Source organism: Moschus berezovskii, chromosome 18 (assembly GCF_049115385.1).
Source record: "Moschus berezovskii isolate FMDL1 chromosome 18, NW_MosBer_1.0, whole genome shotgun sequence".
Taxonomy (NCBI): domain Eukaryota; kingdom Metazoa; phylum Chordata; class Mammalia; order Artiodactyla; family Moschidae; genus Moschus; species Moschus berezovskii.
The window spans coordinates 74,802,731-74,820,588 of NC_142477.1; the positions used below are offsets into that span (position 1 = coordinate 74,802,731).

Below are 17,858 nucleotides of genomic sequence, written 5' to 3' on the forward strand. Positions count from 1 at the left end.
GAATCTAAAATATGTTATATACTATTTTGGATAAACTGAAAAGACAGTCACAGAAAGCAGATTCTGTTCTGGTTCACACAGAGAAGCCAGGCTGAGAAAGGCTGCTGCAGGTTATTTAACATGCCAGATTTTCTTTGGGAGTGAAAGGCTAGGTTGGGTGGTAGGAAGGTCTGAGGAACATTTGATTATGTAAATGTATTTCTTTGACAAAGTATAAAGAGGATAATAGAAAGAGAAACAGGGCTACTTTATTAAAATACTGAGTTTATTTCACATGTATATTTCTGTCTCCCCACCATTTCCATCTGTCTGACCACCACTACTACTATTCCTATCATAACATTCCATACATACTTAAAACCAAGCAAAGGGTGGAGTTCCATCTTTAAAAACTAAACAGGCATTTTGGACAACACATTCTTGGCAATGGAACGTGGACAACATTTATCAGACACGGTAGGGAAAGTTCTCACTCTGCATTATAAAAAGGACAGCCAGATATCAACTGTTACAGAAATGAAATAAGACGGAAAATTTTTAACAAACTGTTTAAACTATTTTCTTAAAGAGACTTCCTCCACTGCCAGAGATCTTGAATAGCCTGGAAAAAAAAAAAGAAATGTGGTTAAAAAACCACAACACTTCATAGACACCAATAAATTAAACCACGTCCCTTTGTACAGTTCAAAATAGCTATTTTTCATTCCACCACCAAAAAGGTTCACTCTAGTTAATTAATAACTGATTTGAAGGAAATTTATACTCATAATTTAATTTCAAATACTTCAATTTGAACATAAAATCTTATGATTCTTGTAGGCAAAGTCACTTTCATACCAATATACACTTAACAGCTTAGACATTTAGCTAATGAAATCAAGACTAGTTTGGTCAATATTGCCTCAATGCCACCTGCTCTAGGGCAAATTCAGAGAAAAACATGCACCTGTACATGGGACACATACTAAAAAATTACATTTATCTGAAATAAACTATATAAATATACCAGTTATATCCTTCTTTATCTCTTTAATTATATTTCCATGATATCCTAATAGTTCCTTGTTTTAAAGAATTTGCTTATAAATTCCTTAGTTAGGCTTGTATCTTGGTACATTTTAAGTTTCTAGAGTGGTCACATCCAAATTATTTTATTAATGAGAAGACATGTGGGGCAGTATATATAACATGTTCCGCCTTATTAGTCACTCAGACAAGCTCTTCCAGTTCAAACACAGAAGACCGTCTTCCGTGGCTTGTCTTTCCTGGAAACTAGTAACACCGCAGCGCTCCACATCAACAGGAGCTGAGTATCATGGCGCTCTCTAATCACCAAGTTAAATACAAATATCAGAGTACTTCAGAGTATGTGAAAAAATCAAACAGGTTATCAGACATTCCTTGATCTGCTTTATAGAGAAATTCACGCTTCAACTTTGACCAAACATTGTTTGCACCTTTATACAAACATTCAGCAAAACTTTTATCTGCAGTATTTCCTCAAAAGGTAGTACATTTTAACTCTTTAATTCAAGAGTTTCTGCAAAAGGTTGCTATTTCTCAGGTCCCTTCTAGATTTTATTAGCCTAATAATTCTCACAAGCAACTCTAAAGAAAAACTGCACAAGCAACGGGAAAGTATTTTATACACTGTGATTACTCATGTCTGCGACTACGCAGTAACAATGACGCATTCAGTGTCTTGGTAATTTCCATTAACAGTGAAGTATCATATTTTTCATTATTACAGAAATTTCATCTTGGCACTTCAAAATATGCTTTCAGTTTTGAAGTCAGAAAATACTTCTGATAGCAGTGAGTTCAGTCATTTCAGCTACAAGACTGATATTATACTATTTGGAAGGCCTTTGCAATTTCAACTCTATCTTCCCGTGAATTTTTCTTAATCAAAAATTGTATTTTACCACTTCTTTTGGTATTAGCTTAAACTATGTATCTTTTATGCTTACCAGTTACAGATGATAAAATTATTATTTATATATCTCACTTTCCACGATTTTCAACACTGAATTAACAATTATCTACTGCACCATTTTAAAAGGGCTTTTATTTTTACTAAAATGTCCGCTATTCAGAAAATTCACAGAATATACACTGGCATTCTGGAATTCAAATATACATAAAGACAGAATAGCAACTAAAAGAATCAAAAAGATTCAATCTGATCATCTCAAGACCATGGCAATGAGGGCTGAACTCAAGTAAAGAATATTAAATCACTGAAAGGCTTTCAAGCTTGAGAAAAAGTGTTGCCATTAAGTGATTTAAGTACTAAATACTGTGGCAGAAAAAGAGCTCTAATAACAAATTTCTTAATTTACTGAAGAGAGCTGAACACAGATTTAGGGAATCCTGACAAAAACAACACAGAACATGTCCTGTATGTACATAATGCCTAGCAACCTTGTGTAACAGCTTTTGCATTTTCCTTCACAACCTGAGTCGTCAACTAGAAGACAGTAAAAATAAATGCATGATTGATTTTTCTTTTACTGACAAAATACCGTCATATTAAGAAATACTAAATCTAAATCAATATATTGAGTACAATTTGGCTTCCTGCTTCCAGATTTTACACTTAGGTCTATTTCAGCAACATGTACTTCCCATAACATCTATGGAGAAAATCATCTCTGCCAACTCGTAAGAAAGCAAAAAGACCAGACTGCCCCACGGAGCCAAATGGAGCAGCAAGGAAAACCACAGCTCATTTCCTTAGCCAACATAGTACCAAAAGCAAACTGAGTTCAGTAACCAAGAAATAATTTACCAGCTATATAAAAGCTGGGAAAAATGTACTAAAAAAGTTATCTTCTCAGTTTTTGCCAACTAAATTCTTAAGAGTTTCCATGTATTTAATCTGAAGTATTGTCTGTGGTTAGGAACCTTTTAAAAGAAGCCAATACCTAAAGAGACTAAACAACCATAATAAATCACAATAAAAATTCTGGATTTGGTCATGTCTCCAGAAAGTTCAGTTACCTCCTGGTCAGTCATCCGGAAACAATTTTTCACATAATTGATAAATTTGGCTTCCACTTTGGGAAGGGAACCACCCTATGGAGACAAAAGCATTAAGGATAAGTATAGAAGCATTTTTTGAGGGAGATCATTATGAAATTTGCGTGCTATTTATTACATGGGATTATTTGTGATCATTCCTTGTCCTTTCAGATCTTTTAATAACTGAGTTAAGTTTTTTAAAAAAGCCTAGAAAGACGTTTACACAGCATATTAGCACCTAGGTCTTCCATATAGAGTAAGTTTCTGACTTCTGCCCACCCACTCCCAGCCACTCTAAAAAACACATAGCCCCTTTGAGTGTCATATACACAAGTGACAAAAATAGTTAACCTGAGTCTTTTATGCATTTTAGAAAGATCAAGAGTTCAGGTGTGGTGAAGTCTTAACTGCCTTATCACCTAGAAAATAAACCTCACTTTAATTTACACTTTTAAATTACCGTCACATCCGTTATTTGATTCAAATATTTATTGAGCAGCTAGGGAAACAAATCGTCAGAGGTGAGGCAACTGCACAAATAGAAAGCAAAGTATAAGGTTCACTGAATTACAGCAGGCAAAGTGTTTTAGGAGAGCAACTGATTGCTTCCAGCCTGGAAGGGGCGTGGGTGGGTGGCCAATCAGGAAAGGGGTTTGAGATTTAAATAGAAGACTTCAGTCTGGATTGTTGATGATACTCAGTTTGGACTCTATGTGTCTCTCCTTTTCCTCTCCCCATCTTTGGGCTTAATTTACCAGTAGTGCCCGGGACTGTTCAACGCGCCTGAAATTAAACCAAGGAGATAGGACCATATTAAAACTGAGGGGGAGGATCTCTAAACTGTCAGTCTAACACTGCATGCAAGGGATAAAGATACAGCAGTGATACCAGGAAGGCTAAAAGGTTTACAGCAGCACTGAAACAAGATAAGGTTCAGGAAATACATTCTGGTTCTAAAATGTTAGCTTTCCAACTGACTCATAACTGCGTAAGGAAAGGAAATCTACCAAAGCCTTGAAGAACCTAGAAGGCATAGAAAAAACAAGCAAAAGGAGTCATTAACTTTTCCTCTCAATTCTACATTTATTCTCAATAAATGAGGTCTAAGAATATTAATACTGTTCACAGATTTTTAAAGGTTCCTCTCAAATGTTTCAAGGCATTTAAATCAATTATGCCATACTCCAGAGTTCACTGAAGTCCATGCAATGTAGATTTACCCAACTCTAAATCAAGCAAGTAGGACAGAAGCTAATCTTTTTCTCACATGTTGCCACTATTTAAGACAAAAGATAACTGAATATAAACATGTTTGTCATTCAAATATTCAAGTATCACATGTACTGACTGGTGACACCTTGGTGAAAAGGCAAATCAAAATAATTCATTTCTTGAAGAATGTTTCTGACTAGTCAAAAGTGAGTAATTTTTTTTTAAACTGTAACAGCCAGACTGCATTTCCAGCTGTTTGCAATTTTAGAAGACTCATACGCCCTCTGCTGGTACTGTGGCATCTTATGAACAGAATAGGCAATGGGAAATGGTCTGACTTAACATCTAAAGTCAGAAAATATCTTACCATCAACTTACTTGTATTCCTTTTATAATGGAAAATAAAGCATATGTAAATTCAAATATACAAAATAAAATCACCAGAGATTATAAACTAGTAAGCCATTTTTGAGAAAATTTCACACCACAAAAGGGCAGGTATATTAGGATAAAAAATGAGAAACAGTCCTTTCCAATCTCCAGAAAGTTTCTTTAAGGAATATTATTTTACTCACTTTTTCTATACTTGCTTGCATTTTTGCTTTAATGTCTTCTACAGAGCTAGGTCCTTTCGGTGTTTTAGGTGTTTTTTCCTGTTTTTTGAATGATTCTTGACCCTGGAAGAAAAAGTAAATTTCAACACAGTATCTGGATTTTCTCAATAAATAAAATTCTTAAATTCTTTACTGTAAAAACAAGTGTGTATACACCAGAGTTGAGTTACCAATATAAGTTAATTCATCTGAACAATTATTTTTGCCCTTAAATTATTCCTTAGGAAAGGAATAGGAAACTAGAAGGTTCCCAAGAATGAATCAAAGGTATTACAGTTTTATGCCTGGGGCCCATTCCATAGAACTTAAGAGAAAATCTCCCAATATGCAGCCAGCTGTGAGAAACTGCTTATGTGATAAACATACCTTTTATATATAAGCAAGAACCCTTAAATAACACAACATCACAAAAATCTTTGTTGGCTTTCTCCCTTATGAGAAAGCCAGCTGCAATATACAGTTGACCCGTGAATGTCAACAGATGACCCCAGCACTCATCATAGTCAATAATATGCGTATTACTAACTTACTGTCAGCCCTCCACACCTGTGACCTCTCTGCATCCAGACTGAAGCAACCATGGCTGTGCAGGACTATAGTGTTTGCCACTTAAATCCGTGAGAAACGGACCCATGCAGTTTAAAACTTTGTTGTTCAAGGATCAACTGTCCAGTATAGGATGAATGCCAATAAAATAAGCACATTTTAGCCCTTCTGACACCCTAAAAGTTGTTCTCCAAAGACCTACCAAATTTTATGAGGGCAGTAGAACCTAACTACTTCAGTGAAGCTTGCATCTGTATGTATGTTACCACTTACTTTTGATCTTGGTGTTGACGGTTTTGAGTCTTTCCCATTTTGGTTTGATTTTTGTGCATTTTTGGCTGGAGTATCTCGTACAGACTGCAATTAATTAAATTCATCACATTAATCTTAATCAATACCCCTCCCTACAGAACAGACTTACTTAAGTAATCACTCAGTCATGTCCTACTCTATGCCACCCCATACTGTAGCCTACCAGACTCCTCTGTTCATGGGATTTTCCAGGGAAGAATACTGGAGTGGATTGCCATTTCCTTCTCCAGGGGATCTTCCAGACCCAGAGATTGAACCCAGGCAGACGCTTTAGTCTGAGCCACCAGGGAAGCCCAAACCATGTAAACAGACATAGTAAGGTTAAGATAAAATAATCATTTTCACAAAAGGGCTAATGGGGAGAAGGCTGCTACTACACAAAGAAAACAAGTTAATTCCTCACTATTAGGAATGGTTCCAAAGTAGCCCTACTCAAGGGCAATTTTAAGCAGGACATCAGCATCTTCTATGACAACAACTTTTGATAACCATCAAACAAGCCAATGGCATCAAAAAATCCCCACCTTTTTTTATTAACTATTTCCAACAATCTTAAATTACTGTATCTTACTTACTTTCTTTACTGGAGCTTTTTCTTCAACTTCCTCATCAAAATCATCATCATCATCACTACAAATGAAGTAAGTGCTTATTACTTATTCAGTGTACTCAACAAATCTAGAAAGCTTATCTAGAAAGTGGATGAACCTACAAGTTTAGTCAATCAAAGCAAATCAAATTTTAGGGGGTCGACAAAAGAACTGAAAGCATAATCCTTAAGGGAAATCCTGTCAAATGCAGCATATGGATGAACTTTACGGACATTACACTAAGTGAAGACAGTCAAGACAGTCACGAGACAAATACTGAACGATTCCACTTATTTGAGGTTTACCTAAAGCAATCACTCTACAGAGACCAGAGATGGGTGGCTGCCAGGGGAAAGATGGAAGTGGGGACTTTTTATTCAGTGGTTATGGTTTTTAGTATTACTAGATGAGCCTGACCTGTTAAACAAAAATGTCATGATTAAAACTACTAAACTGCACATTTAAAATAGTTAAGATGGTACAGTGTTATTTTTTACGACTAAAAATAGATTTTTGAAAATGAAAATAGGGTTAAAGAAATTAAAATAGCAACATCCCACATTCATGGACCAGTAAATACTAAGGTGGCAACTCCCCAAATTAATTTACAGATTTAACACAATCCCTAAAAAAATCCTAGGTGGCTTCTCCATAGAAACTGATCCTAAAACTCACACTGAAGTTCAAGGAAGCCAAAATGAACCTGAGAAAGAATATTGAAGCTTTCATGTTAAGTAATTACAAACTAAGGTGTATAAAAACTACAAAGCAACAGAAATCAGAATGTTTTACTAGTAGTAGGACAGACATGGAACTGAAGGGTCCAGAAACAAAACTATATAAACATAGTAACTGTTTTCAAGAAGGGCGAAAGACCAGTCAATGAGGAAAGACCTTTCACAAATGGTGCTGGGACTGCTGGGTGTTCACAATGACTGGCCCCTGCCTCACAGTGTAGACAAAACCTAATTCAAAATGGATAAAGGAGCAAAAATGAGCTCAAACTGTAAAACTGGAATGGTTTCTTAGGTTTGACACCAAAAGCACAAATAATAAAATTAACTGGACTTTATGAAAATAAAACACTTTTCTGTAAAGGGACTGTCCCACAGAGACACACGGGATGGGAGAAAACATTTGTAAGTGCTAAGGGATTTGTTTCCAAAACATACCAAAATTCCTATAGCTCAATAATATAAAACAAGTACTGGCACATGCTACAAAGATGAATCTTAAAAATACTGCGGCTAAGTGAAACCAACCAGCACAAAAGGGCACATATTATGATTCCATTTATATGAAATATCCAAAACAGACAAATCTAAAAAAAAGGTGTATTCGTGCTTGACTAGATCTGGAGAAAATGAGGGGTTATACCATGGTTTCTTTTGAGGTGATGAAATGTTCTGAAATTGGCTGCACAACTGGGCATATACCATAAACTACAGAACCATACACTCTAAATATGCAAACTGGGGGGGTGGGGGTAGAATCCACAAGTCCGAAATAGGAAATAGTGGAATTGCTTGAAATTTTAATTACCTCACAAACTGAGTATTATATAATCTCAAAAATAAGACAACTTCATCTATGCTCAACCAATAACAGAGAAAAACATCTGCTGGGTTAACTCCATCAAGTACCATATAATTTATACTAAAAGTGTAAGTGACTTTTATCAGTGATTTTATGAATTTTGGCCCGAGCACCCAGAAACTGTATGTGCTCCCCCCATAAAGAAAAGTAAGGCGACAATGACTTGTGTAGAACCACTACCAGTAAGTACTGCGAGCAGCTTTACTTATCAGAGTACTGCCTAACGAAACAAGTGGAGAGGGTGTTTTTTCTGGAGAACCCCACTTTTCCCATTGCCACCTCAATGTAGAATCAGAACAGTCTCCACCACTTGACCTGGCTCCTGTGGGAAAACCCACAACTTGGAAGGAAGTACAGCCCAAGGAGCATCAGGACCCAGCCCTAAGCACAGGCCACTTGGAGAATGGCCACTCTTGCCCAACAGGGGCCCCAGGTCAACCAGGCTTGAGCACCTAACACTTTCTGGGCCCCCTAAAAACTGCCCTTATAGTAGTGTCACCCACTACAGTTCCCTGGGCCACTCAGAGTAACAATAATCTACCAAGGTTGCATTTGTAAACCATACTAATTTTTAAACTGGAATACAGTTAACAATGTTGCGTTGGTCATATTAAACTTTTAACATACTAAACGGTCTTCAGCTTTTCTTGCTTACATCAACAGCAAGTCAACCAACCCCACACCATACCCTTTCCACCCCCAAAACAGGGCCCACTGATCACTGTCTCCTAACAAACGGGATCTATTAACTGCCTCTACTTATTCATGTATCCGACTATACACTTTTCCCCCCTTATAACAAAAATCTTCCTGATTTGGACCTGGTTATCATCTACACTTTTCATTCCTCCCTGATCACCTAACTAAAGAAAACATAAAGGAGACATGGAAGACAAGAACACCAACTATTTACATTGTAGTTACATCGGGAATTATCCCTTTAGAATAGGAAGTCTTGAAAGCCCAAGCATAATCAAGTAGTAAAACACCAACTACACTGTGTTTGTTGTGCGATATGTGGGTAACCTTGACTTTTAAGCATTCACCTCTTTCCTATTTTCTGCTTTCATTATCATGCTCAAAGACCTTTTTAAATAACTACCAGCTTGGCTAGTTGAGGTTTCTGAAAATCTGATATGCAAATTTTATTTTTCATTAGTGCATATTCTCTCAGAGTCTTAGATTCCAATTTCAGTTGGTTTCAGTATATATGGACCAACGTGAAAACTCAAGAACAAAGCTGACAGGCAATTGCACATTCAATACTAACAAATTTTTATATTGCTACATATAGGAAAGACTAATTATGACTAGCATTTTATTCCATAGCATGTTTGTAACTTTACCATAGTCCAACCTAGTTAACAAACATATCAAATCTTGTTTACAATCATTAATTCTCCAATAAAACCCTACTCCCTTTTAGAATCTAATTCTCTCCTAAGGACCAGACAACCATGGGCCAAAACCCTTTATAGGGAAAAAAAATCATCATGTGACAACTTACAAAATGTATACAGCTGAAGCTATTCAGATTCTTTTTAGGCCTAATCCATTTATTACTGTACAGTAATAAAATACAGCAGACTTAGCATACAGTAATGTGTCCACTAAATCCTCTTCAGGAAAAAAAGGAACCTAGTCAAATATATTTAGGAAATGCTACATACTTCATCCTTTAACACAAACTGACAACCACTGACCATTCATCTCTTGTGTAACTAAAACAGTTACATGATGATTTTGACAAACTGTTTTCATAACCACTCCCATACAACTACATCAAGTTTCTAAGGGCTTACTACTTACTCTTCTTCATCATCATCGTCGTCATCGTCATCATCATCTTCATCTTCATCAGCAGCAAGCTTTACTTTTTTCTTAAAAAAATAATTGGACACACACTCTTAAGTAAGTGTTTATCCAAACTACTGAACTAAAGGCAATAAATTATGTGTAATAAATTACATCCATACCTGGGGAACCTTGCTACCACTTCCAGGGGCAGAACGCTTTCCAGATATACTTAGGAGTTTCACATCCTCCTCCTCTTCATCTTCTGACTCTGCATCTTCCTCCACAGCTAAAATAAAATTCTTTATTAGCCACTACTAAAACTCAATAGCAAGAACTGCGGAAAAAAAAAACCTGCTTTTCTAGTTATAATTACTAGGTTCCCACTTGAACCTATTACAGACAGTAGCACCAGAAGGAAACATATTTATAAAGTTCAAATTGGGAACAAGGCAACTGCATTAAAAAGAATAAACAGTGTAACATACCTACTAAGTGCTGTCCACTGATATGCACAGGCCCTGAACCACACTTCAACCGTAAGACCACAGGTGGTGTAATTTCAAAGCCCCCAAGAGAAACCTAAAAAGAAATTATAAACCACTAAATATTGTGAAAAAAACAAAAGGTTTCATGTTTGGTATAAAATCTGTTCATAACTTTAAAATGTTTCTGAACAAGCAAACCCATCAGCCAAATGAACAAATCAGTGAGCCTGTTTTTTCATAAACAAGCAGCTACCACCATGTTCAAGAGTTATCAGTCACCCCAGTGACAGAAGAGTAACCTAAATGACATCCACCTTAATGTGACAGAATTAGACTAAAATCTAATCAGACAAAATTAGACTAAAGTACTAAAGCGCCCTTACCGTTGGCTGTACAGACATTTTTAAAGTTGCCAGTGTTACTTTAATTGGACTGCCCTCATAATTCATCGCCTCTGCTTCAACAATGTGTAACTCATCCTTTGCTCCAGCCCCTAAACTGACCTGTAAAGAGAAAAACAGGACTTCAACTTTCTACAAGCCCCGCAAACTAGTTGTTTTAAAAGCAGACAATTATAACCTTTCATTATTACCACTGACCAGAGAAACTGACTTGAGCACAATGCTGTCTTCAAGTTTTATGTGACTAAGATTCAGTAAATCTAAACACAGAAAAACACAGATGTTTATGTCATCACGCACGCAAAGTATAAGTCACCTAACATTTATTTGCCACCTGCAAGTTAGGTTGTAGGCTATAGGCCGTCTGTGGGGAACAAAGATCTGTATCTATCACTCTCTTAAAAGGCTTTTTAATCCAACTGAAGAAGTGAAGTACACAAATAAGGAAAGCTGAACAGTGTTGACTGGACTTTACAGTTGCCAAGTAAGTGGTAAAGAGGCCCAGTTTCCTGTCACACACATTCAGAAAATCAAGTATGTACAATAACTCAGAAAAACACTATTATAAAGTATTAAGCCGCGACTGAACTGAACTGAAGCCACACTAACTCCAATACTTTGGCCACCTCATGCGACAAGCTGACTCACTGGAAGAGAGTCTGATGCTAGGAGGGATTGGCGGTGGGAGGAGATAGGGACGACAGAGAATGAGATGGCTGGATGGCATCACCAACTCAATGGACATGAGTTTGAGTGAACTCCGGGAGTTGGTGACGGACAGGGAGGCCTGGCATGCTGTGATTCATGGGGTCGCAAAGAGTCGGACACGACTGAGCGACTGAACTGAACTAAGTAATAACAACTAAGAGGCTGAAATAAAGAAAGGTTAGATAATTTATTTAGAAAAGTTTAAGTACCGTTCTTAAAGATAATTGGTGCTCATTTTCATCATTATCCACCTTGAAGTGATAATCTCTGTCAGCCTTTAGTTCACAACCTGTAAATGAAGAACAAAACCAACTGTAACAAGAAGAAAAATAACACTGAAACCTCAGTGTGTAACTAGAGTTAACTTGCAAAGCAATTTTTACTATTCTAGCTACCAAAGGAAGAGGTACCACTCCCTGGATTTCTTGAACACAAGTTTATCAACATCAAATAACATCCATACAGAGAGTCATAAATTCCACTTTCCCACTATACTATTTAATTCTCAACTACATAGTCTCAGAAATAGAATCAAACATTTAGTAAAGCTGGAATTGAAACCCATCCTAACAATGCTGATAAAATCCCACTATTTAAAAAAGTTGATTACCTACCAAAACTCCCAAGAAAAGTGCCAACCAAATTTATAAGTGGCAAGGGTTACACAAACACCTACATCAACAGCTTGTATTTGTAGCAGAAAAACTACAAATGTAGAACTAAAACTCCTAACAGGGGTCAACATTCCACTTTTGAGGTGTCAGAAACCATGCACATTAAATTCTGCTCTGAAGCTAAGACATGGAAATATGTTAAGGATATTTCCAATAGAGTTCTGATAGAAATAGATCCGAAACGCTAGTTTTTCAAAATGCTAGAAGTAAAAGCCTTAACGTATAGTGCATGCTACTACTACCATTCATGAATAGGCAATTATTTGAAATACCATCAGAATTAAATTTTAAATAGTTCTATTTAATTACCATCTAATAGTTACTGGAAGAGAAGCCTCAAAGCCTGACACAAGGAAACAGCTTCAACAATTAAGTTTAGTGAGACTGAAAAACCAAGAAAAACCCTTAGTATGGTACACTGTGCCTGAGAGGGAAATCCCCAAAACCTTACAAGTTTAACAGAAGGCTGCCTTCGCTGGTCCCCCTCTACCGCCCCAAATCATTTGTAATGCAATAATTCTGGAAGCAAGGGTCGTCTAATTTTCCTTAAGCCGCTTCAAAGTTCAGTACCACATCTGTAAAGTGGGCGCGGTGAAATTAGAAAAAGGATTCTCTAAACGAGTACTACCAACATAGGTGTTAAGCACTGAACAAAGACCTCCAGAGTCCTGGCGCTACCAACCATTTCACCTAACATTTCCCGCCCACCAGCCTCAATTAACCCTAAGTCGCCGGGCTCGAGGGTGACAAGACACCAGAAAGCCCCGGATGTAGCGCCCACACCCCCTCCTCCCAACCACGTGGCAACCACGTGCTCCCGGCGGTCGCGGCCTCCTCACGCCCGGCGGGGCCGCACCTCCCCTTCCCGCGTAACCGGCCGAGGCAACGGGACCGAGTCTTGGCCCTACAGCTCCTGACCCTGAGGCCCGATGACAACGCCACGCTCAATCCATCCTCTCGTTCAGAAAGGAGGCTCAGGCCTCACACTCCGAAACCACACCTCCTGCACCACCAACCCGGAGATCGGCATCAGGCACCCGCCCGCAATCAGGAGCTTACCAACTCACAAAGCCCCCAAAATAATTGTGGCTGGAGTTCGACCATGGGCCCCAGCTAACGCCAAACTCTCAACCGGCCGCTCCCAAGTTACCTCAGGCCCTGGGCCTCCGACCGCTCATGCCCCAGCCTTCAGGCCGCCCCTCCTTCCCGCCCTCTCCGTGCTGCCGGCTCGACTCTCCTGGATCCCCATCCCTCCGGCTGGAGGATCCTGGCAGCTCGCTTCCGATCCCCTCAGACTTCCAGCCTGCTTAGTTTTCTCCGCCAACCCAGGCCTCAGCATGATTCCACCCTTGCCAAAGCCTCCAGGCCCTTCTCGGCCTCGCTCCAACCCCCCAGCAGTTACCGAAAAGATAGTTCTGGGGCCTCAAGGGGCTCATGTCCATGTCCATTGAATCCTCCATGGGTTGGCGGCACGCACTTATGTGGGAGAGAAGCCGGACGGAATTAAACGACTACTATTGGAACGAGCAGCCGCGCAGGACGGAATCACACCAGGGAAAGGACGCGGGCTCCCCGCGTACATATATAGCACCCTGAAGATCTCGCGAGAGCTCCTCAAGTCCCGTTTCCGCGCGCGTGCTCCGGAGCACCCGCCCCTCCCGGTCGCTCTCGTGCGCAAGCGCTCTTCAACCTCGCTCCTTTCTACCTCGCCCCCCACCTCCTCCAGGTACTCCGCGGGCTCCCACCGAGCACGCGCACTTGTACCCCGGCCCCACCCCTCCGCAGCAGCTGCGGCCCGTGCGCAGGCGTGCTTCCCGGGTAGCGCGCGATCCCCTCCTTCAAGCCTTCCACGTCCTCTCCCGCTCTGGCGCGCGGCCTTGCGCCAAAAGCCTGCGCAGCCCACCCAGCAAGATGGCGGCGGCAACGCTGAGCCGTGTTCGGTACTGGAGGGCGAGAGGTATTGGAGGGCGAGCTGGTTGTGAGTCGGAGAGCGGCTCGATTCCCCTTTCTCCATCCCCTCGTGCCTCGCAGGCCTCCACACAGGCGTAACCACTGCGGGTTTTTATTTGACTTGCCTGAAGGCCTGGTCTCAGGATTCATTGTTTCCCCAAAGTTAAAGCTTGTGGTTCCACAAACAGTGAACTATGGAATATTATTTGTTGGAGAGAAAAGATGTAGCTGCTGGTCACTCTTATTCAACCATGTTTTTAATCGTCCTGTCCTTTCTGAAGATCCCCGAAGTTGAGGTCCTTCCTCATTATGTCATTTGGAGGCGAAAAGGGACTAAATCGACCTATTCCTCATGAGCAGGGCAGGAACCAAGCCTGGGTGATTTCTCCAGACTGAAGGTTTTAAACTGCTATTTCCCGAAGGCTCAGGGTTAAGAATCCGCCTGCAACTCGAGACGCCTGTTCGATCCCTGGGTCAGGACGATCCCTTAGCGTAGGAAATGGAAACCCATTCTAGTGTTCTTCTGTGGGAAATCCCAGGGATAGAGGAGCCTAGCGAGCTACAGTCCAAAGGGTTGCGAAGACTCGGACACGTCGGAGTGCGCAGTGTAAGGTCCTGTGGTATATGTGACTATCCCCACTTCTCAGACAAGGAAACCAGCCGGTGCCCAAATAAATGAGATTACTGACAGGGTTCTCTGGCTCTAAGTTCAATACTGCTGCTGCTAAGTCACTTCAGTCGTGTCCGACTCTGTGTGACCCCATAGACGGAAGCCCACCAGGCTCCCCCGTCCCTGGGATTCTCCAGGCAAGAACACTGGAGTGGGTTGCCATTTCCTTCTCCAATGTGTGAAAGTGAAGTCGCTCAGTCGTGTCCGACCCTTAGCGACCCCACGGACTGCAGCCTACCAGGCTCCTCCATCCATGGGCTTTTCTAGACGAGAGTACTGGCGTGGCTTGCCATCGCCTTCTCCGAAGTTCAATACTAACATCCATCTAAAACCGCTCGCAGGATTATATGAGGGTGCATACACGAGACCCTCAGTATGAGGGTCAGAGGCAGCGCACGGCTGTCTTTAACATTCCTGAGAAGACTCTGACCTGTAAAGAAGGCATAAGACTTGTAAGAAATGCGTATTAATTAGTCTCTTTGGAAGTAAGCCTGAATATTAGCATCTCAAACTACGCTTTGACAAACTGAGGACCACCACTCCCACAACCAGAGCCCCTGGACACTTGATGAGGATTCCCCTAGTTATCTTTTTTATGTCAACAGATCAAGTAATAAGTGATGTAAGGAATAAAAGCAGTGGCAGTAATTCCCTACCCTCTTTTTCTCTGAATACAATCTACTTGAGATAAACTATGATGCACATAAAACCAATTACTAACAGAAGCACATTTCTAAATTTGGAGAAATCGATGCTTACACTACGTGAATGAACTAAGCTGTTCCCCTCCCCCTTGTCCCTGCCCCCAGTTGAAGAAAAGTCTTCACCAGCCTGGCTCTTGGATCTTTTAAAATGCAGAGTGTGAGCAATTGCTAGAGAAGAAACAAAGTCTGATAAAAGAGAAGACAGGCCTGTGGCTGAGGAGGATTTAGACCTTTAGAATGAGGACGTCTCAAGAGAGGAGCTACAGAATGGTGTCCTCTAAGCCTGCGCAAATAAAAGTTGGAACCACTTCGTAATTTCTTTCTGCATTCTGGACCATGATTATTCAATACAACTCTGCACAGAGCCTGTACCATTTGGGAGCCATAGCTCATGTTATATAAAGACATTTTCTCTCAATATTGCAGGCACTTAGTCTAGATATGATCTCATGGAATCAACTGATTAAAAAAGAACACTTTTTGCATTTCTTAGACTTACAAATGTAATGAATACTCATTATCTTTTAAATAAATTAGAAGTATTTAAACTTAAGCAAGTGAAAAACTAAAATGCCCCACTTCTCATATCCCCATTCCTATTTTAGTAGTTGAGTGACTGTACTTCCAGACTATATATGGAGGGGGAGGGAAGGATTACATAGTTGGGGGGGGAGGTTTGGTATATTTTAACACATATAATCCATATATTGTTCAACTTGGTTTTTTTTAAATGTTTACTTTTGGCTGTGCTGGGTCTTTCTAACTGTGCTGACTTTTCTCTAGCTGTGGCAAATGGGAGACACTCTAGTTGAGGTGCATGGTCTTCTCATTGTGGTGACATCTCTTGTTGCAAGGAATGGGCTCTTAGGCGCAGGGGCTTCAGTCGTTGCAGCCCTTGGGCTTGGTAGTTTTGGGTCCCAGGTTCTAGAACACAGGCTTAATAGGGTGCATGGGCTTAGTTGCTCCATAGCACATGGGATCTTTGTAGGTGTACTCTTTACTGCTGAGCCACCAGGTATTCCCCATTTATATTCTTATGGATATCTTTAAAGAACATGGGGTGGATACTGGGGAGGCCACTTCAGAGTACATCTGTCTCAGTGCGTGTGTGCATGCTAAATTGCTTTAATTGTGCCTGACTCTTTGCAACCCTATGGATCGTTGCCTGCCAGGCTCCTCTGTCCATGGGATTCTCCAGGCAAGAATACTGGAGTGGGTTGCCATGCCCTTCTCCTGGGGATCTTCCCTACCCAGGAACCTGCATCTCTTAAGATACACTTATTGTTGGTTGAGTCTGTTAATCTGCTCTAAACAATAACAATAGCAACCAGTTTTTAAGTACTTTCTATCAATCACCATATTAAACACTTTCTGTGCATCACCTCATATAATCTCACTACAGTTCTTCAGGGCTGTAACTATTCTAATCTATATTAGTTTCTAAGGAGTGCTTTAAACAATACAACACAGACTGGGTGCTCCAAAGAAAAATTCAGTGTCTCAAGGTTCTGGAGGCTGAGATCAGGGTGTTGGCAGGGCTGGTCCCTTGGGTTTTATAAGCATCATTCTGATCTCTGCCTTCATCTTCACATGATATTCTCCCTTTGTATTCTCTCTTTGTTTCTATGTCCAAATTTTCTCTTTTAATAAGATTACTGGTTGTACTGGATTAGAGACCCACCCTACTCCAGTATGACCTCAGTTCAGTTCAGTTCATGTCATGTCCGACTCTTTGCCACTCCATGAATCATAGCACGCCAGGCCTCCCTGTCCATCACCAACTCCCGGAGTTCACTCAGACTCATGTCCATCAAGTCGGTGATGCCATCCAGCCATCTCATTCTCTGTCGTCCCCTTCTCCTCCCGCCCCCAATCCCTCCCAGCATCAGAGTCTTTTCCAGTGAGTCAACTCTTCGCATGAGGTGGCCAAAGTATTGGAGTTTCAGCTTTAGCATCAGTCCTTCCAATGAACACCCAGGATTGATCTTCTTTAGAATGGACTGGTTGGATCTCCTTGCAGTCCAAGGGACTCTCAAGAGTCTTCTCCAGCACCACAGTTCAAAAGCATCAATTCTTCGGCAATCAGCCTTCTTCACAGTCCAACTCTCACATCCATACATGACCACGGGGAAAACCATAGCCTTGACTAGACGGACCTTTGTTGACAAAGTAATGTCTCTGCTTTTTAATATACTATCTAGGTTGGTCATAACTTTCCTTCCAAGGAGTAAGCGTCTTTTAATTTCATGGCTGCAGTCAGCATCCGCAGTGATTTTGGAGCCCCAGAAAACAAAGTCTGACACTGTTTCCACTGTTTCCCCATCTATTTCCCATGAAGTGAAGGGACCAGATGCCATGATCTTCGTTTTCTGAATGTTGAGCTTCAAGCCAACCTTTTCACTCTCCTCTTTCACTTTCATCAAGAGGCTTTTGAGTTCCTCTTCACTTTCTGCCATAAGGGTGGTGTTATCTGCATATCTGAGGTTATTGATATTTCTCCCAGCAATCTTGATTCCAGCTTGTGCTTCTTCCAGCCCAGTGTTCCTCATGATGTACTCTGCATATAAGTTAAATA

The 17,858-nt window shown here is 40.5% G+C and overlaps 1 protein-coding gene and 1 long non-coding RNA gene across 3 annotated transcripts; one reads left to right on the top strand and one right to left on the bottom strand.

The window, feature by feature from the left end:
- Nucleotides 1–244: 244 nt before the first annotated feature.
- On the bottom strand, nt 245–13,530 carry NPM1 (nucleophosmin 1). Of its 2 annotated transcripts, none has more exons than XM_088827770.1 (11): nt 13,362–13,530; nt 11,495–11,574; nt 10,560–10,679; nt 10,177–10,270; nt 9,871–9,977; nt 9,704–9,774; nt 6,284–6,335; nt 5,670–5,753; nt 4,812–4,913; nt 3,004–3,078; nt 245–601 (listed from the first exon to the last, which is right to left on the bottom strand). In XM_088827770.1, the coding sequence occupies exons 1-11, from the start codon at nt 13,417–13,419 to the stop codon at nt 563–565; spliced, it is 882 nt and encodes a 293-aa protein (XP_088683896.1). In that variant the 5' UTR covers nt 13,420–13,530; the 3' UTR covers nt 245–562. The 2 variants fall into 2 exon arrangements, with proteins under 2 accessions (XP_088683896.1, XP_055277781.1); XM_055421806.2 differs by having other exon boundaries at nt 6,284–6,338.
- Nucleotides 13,531–13,679: 149 nt separating this feature from the next.
- Nucleotides 13,680–15,598, top strand: LOC148775019 (uncharacterized). The gene is made up of 2 exons (XR_016035217.1): nt 13,680–13,916; nt 15,389–15,598. It is a non-coding gene; the product is annotated as an uncharacterized LOC148775019 (long non-coding RNA).
- The last annotated feature ends 2,260 nt before the right edge of the window (nt 15,599–17,858 follow it).

What these genes read in the sequence shown, in the direction of transcription:
- NPM1 (XM_055421806.2), bottom strand. Translation starts at nt 13,419, where the DNA reads ATGGAGGATTCAATGGACATGGACATGAGCCCCTTGAGGCCCCAGAAC. An exon ending in ACCAATTATCTTTAAGAACG is followed by an intron (nt 10,680 to 11,494) that starts GTACTTAAACTT and finishes TTCTCTTTACAG; the next exon opens with GTCAGTTTAGGGGCTGGAGC. An exon ending in AAATGTCTGTACAGCCAACG is followed by an intron (nt 10,271 to 10,559) that starts GTAAGGGCGCTT and finishes ATTTCTTTTTAG; the next exon opens with GTTTCTCTTGGGGGCTTTGA.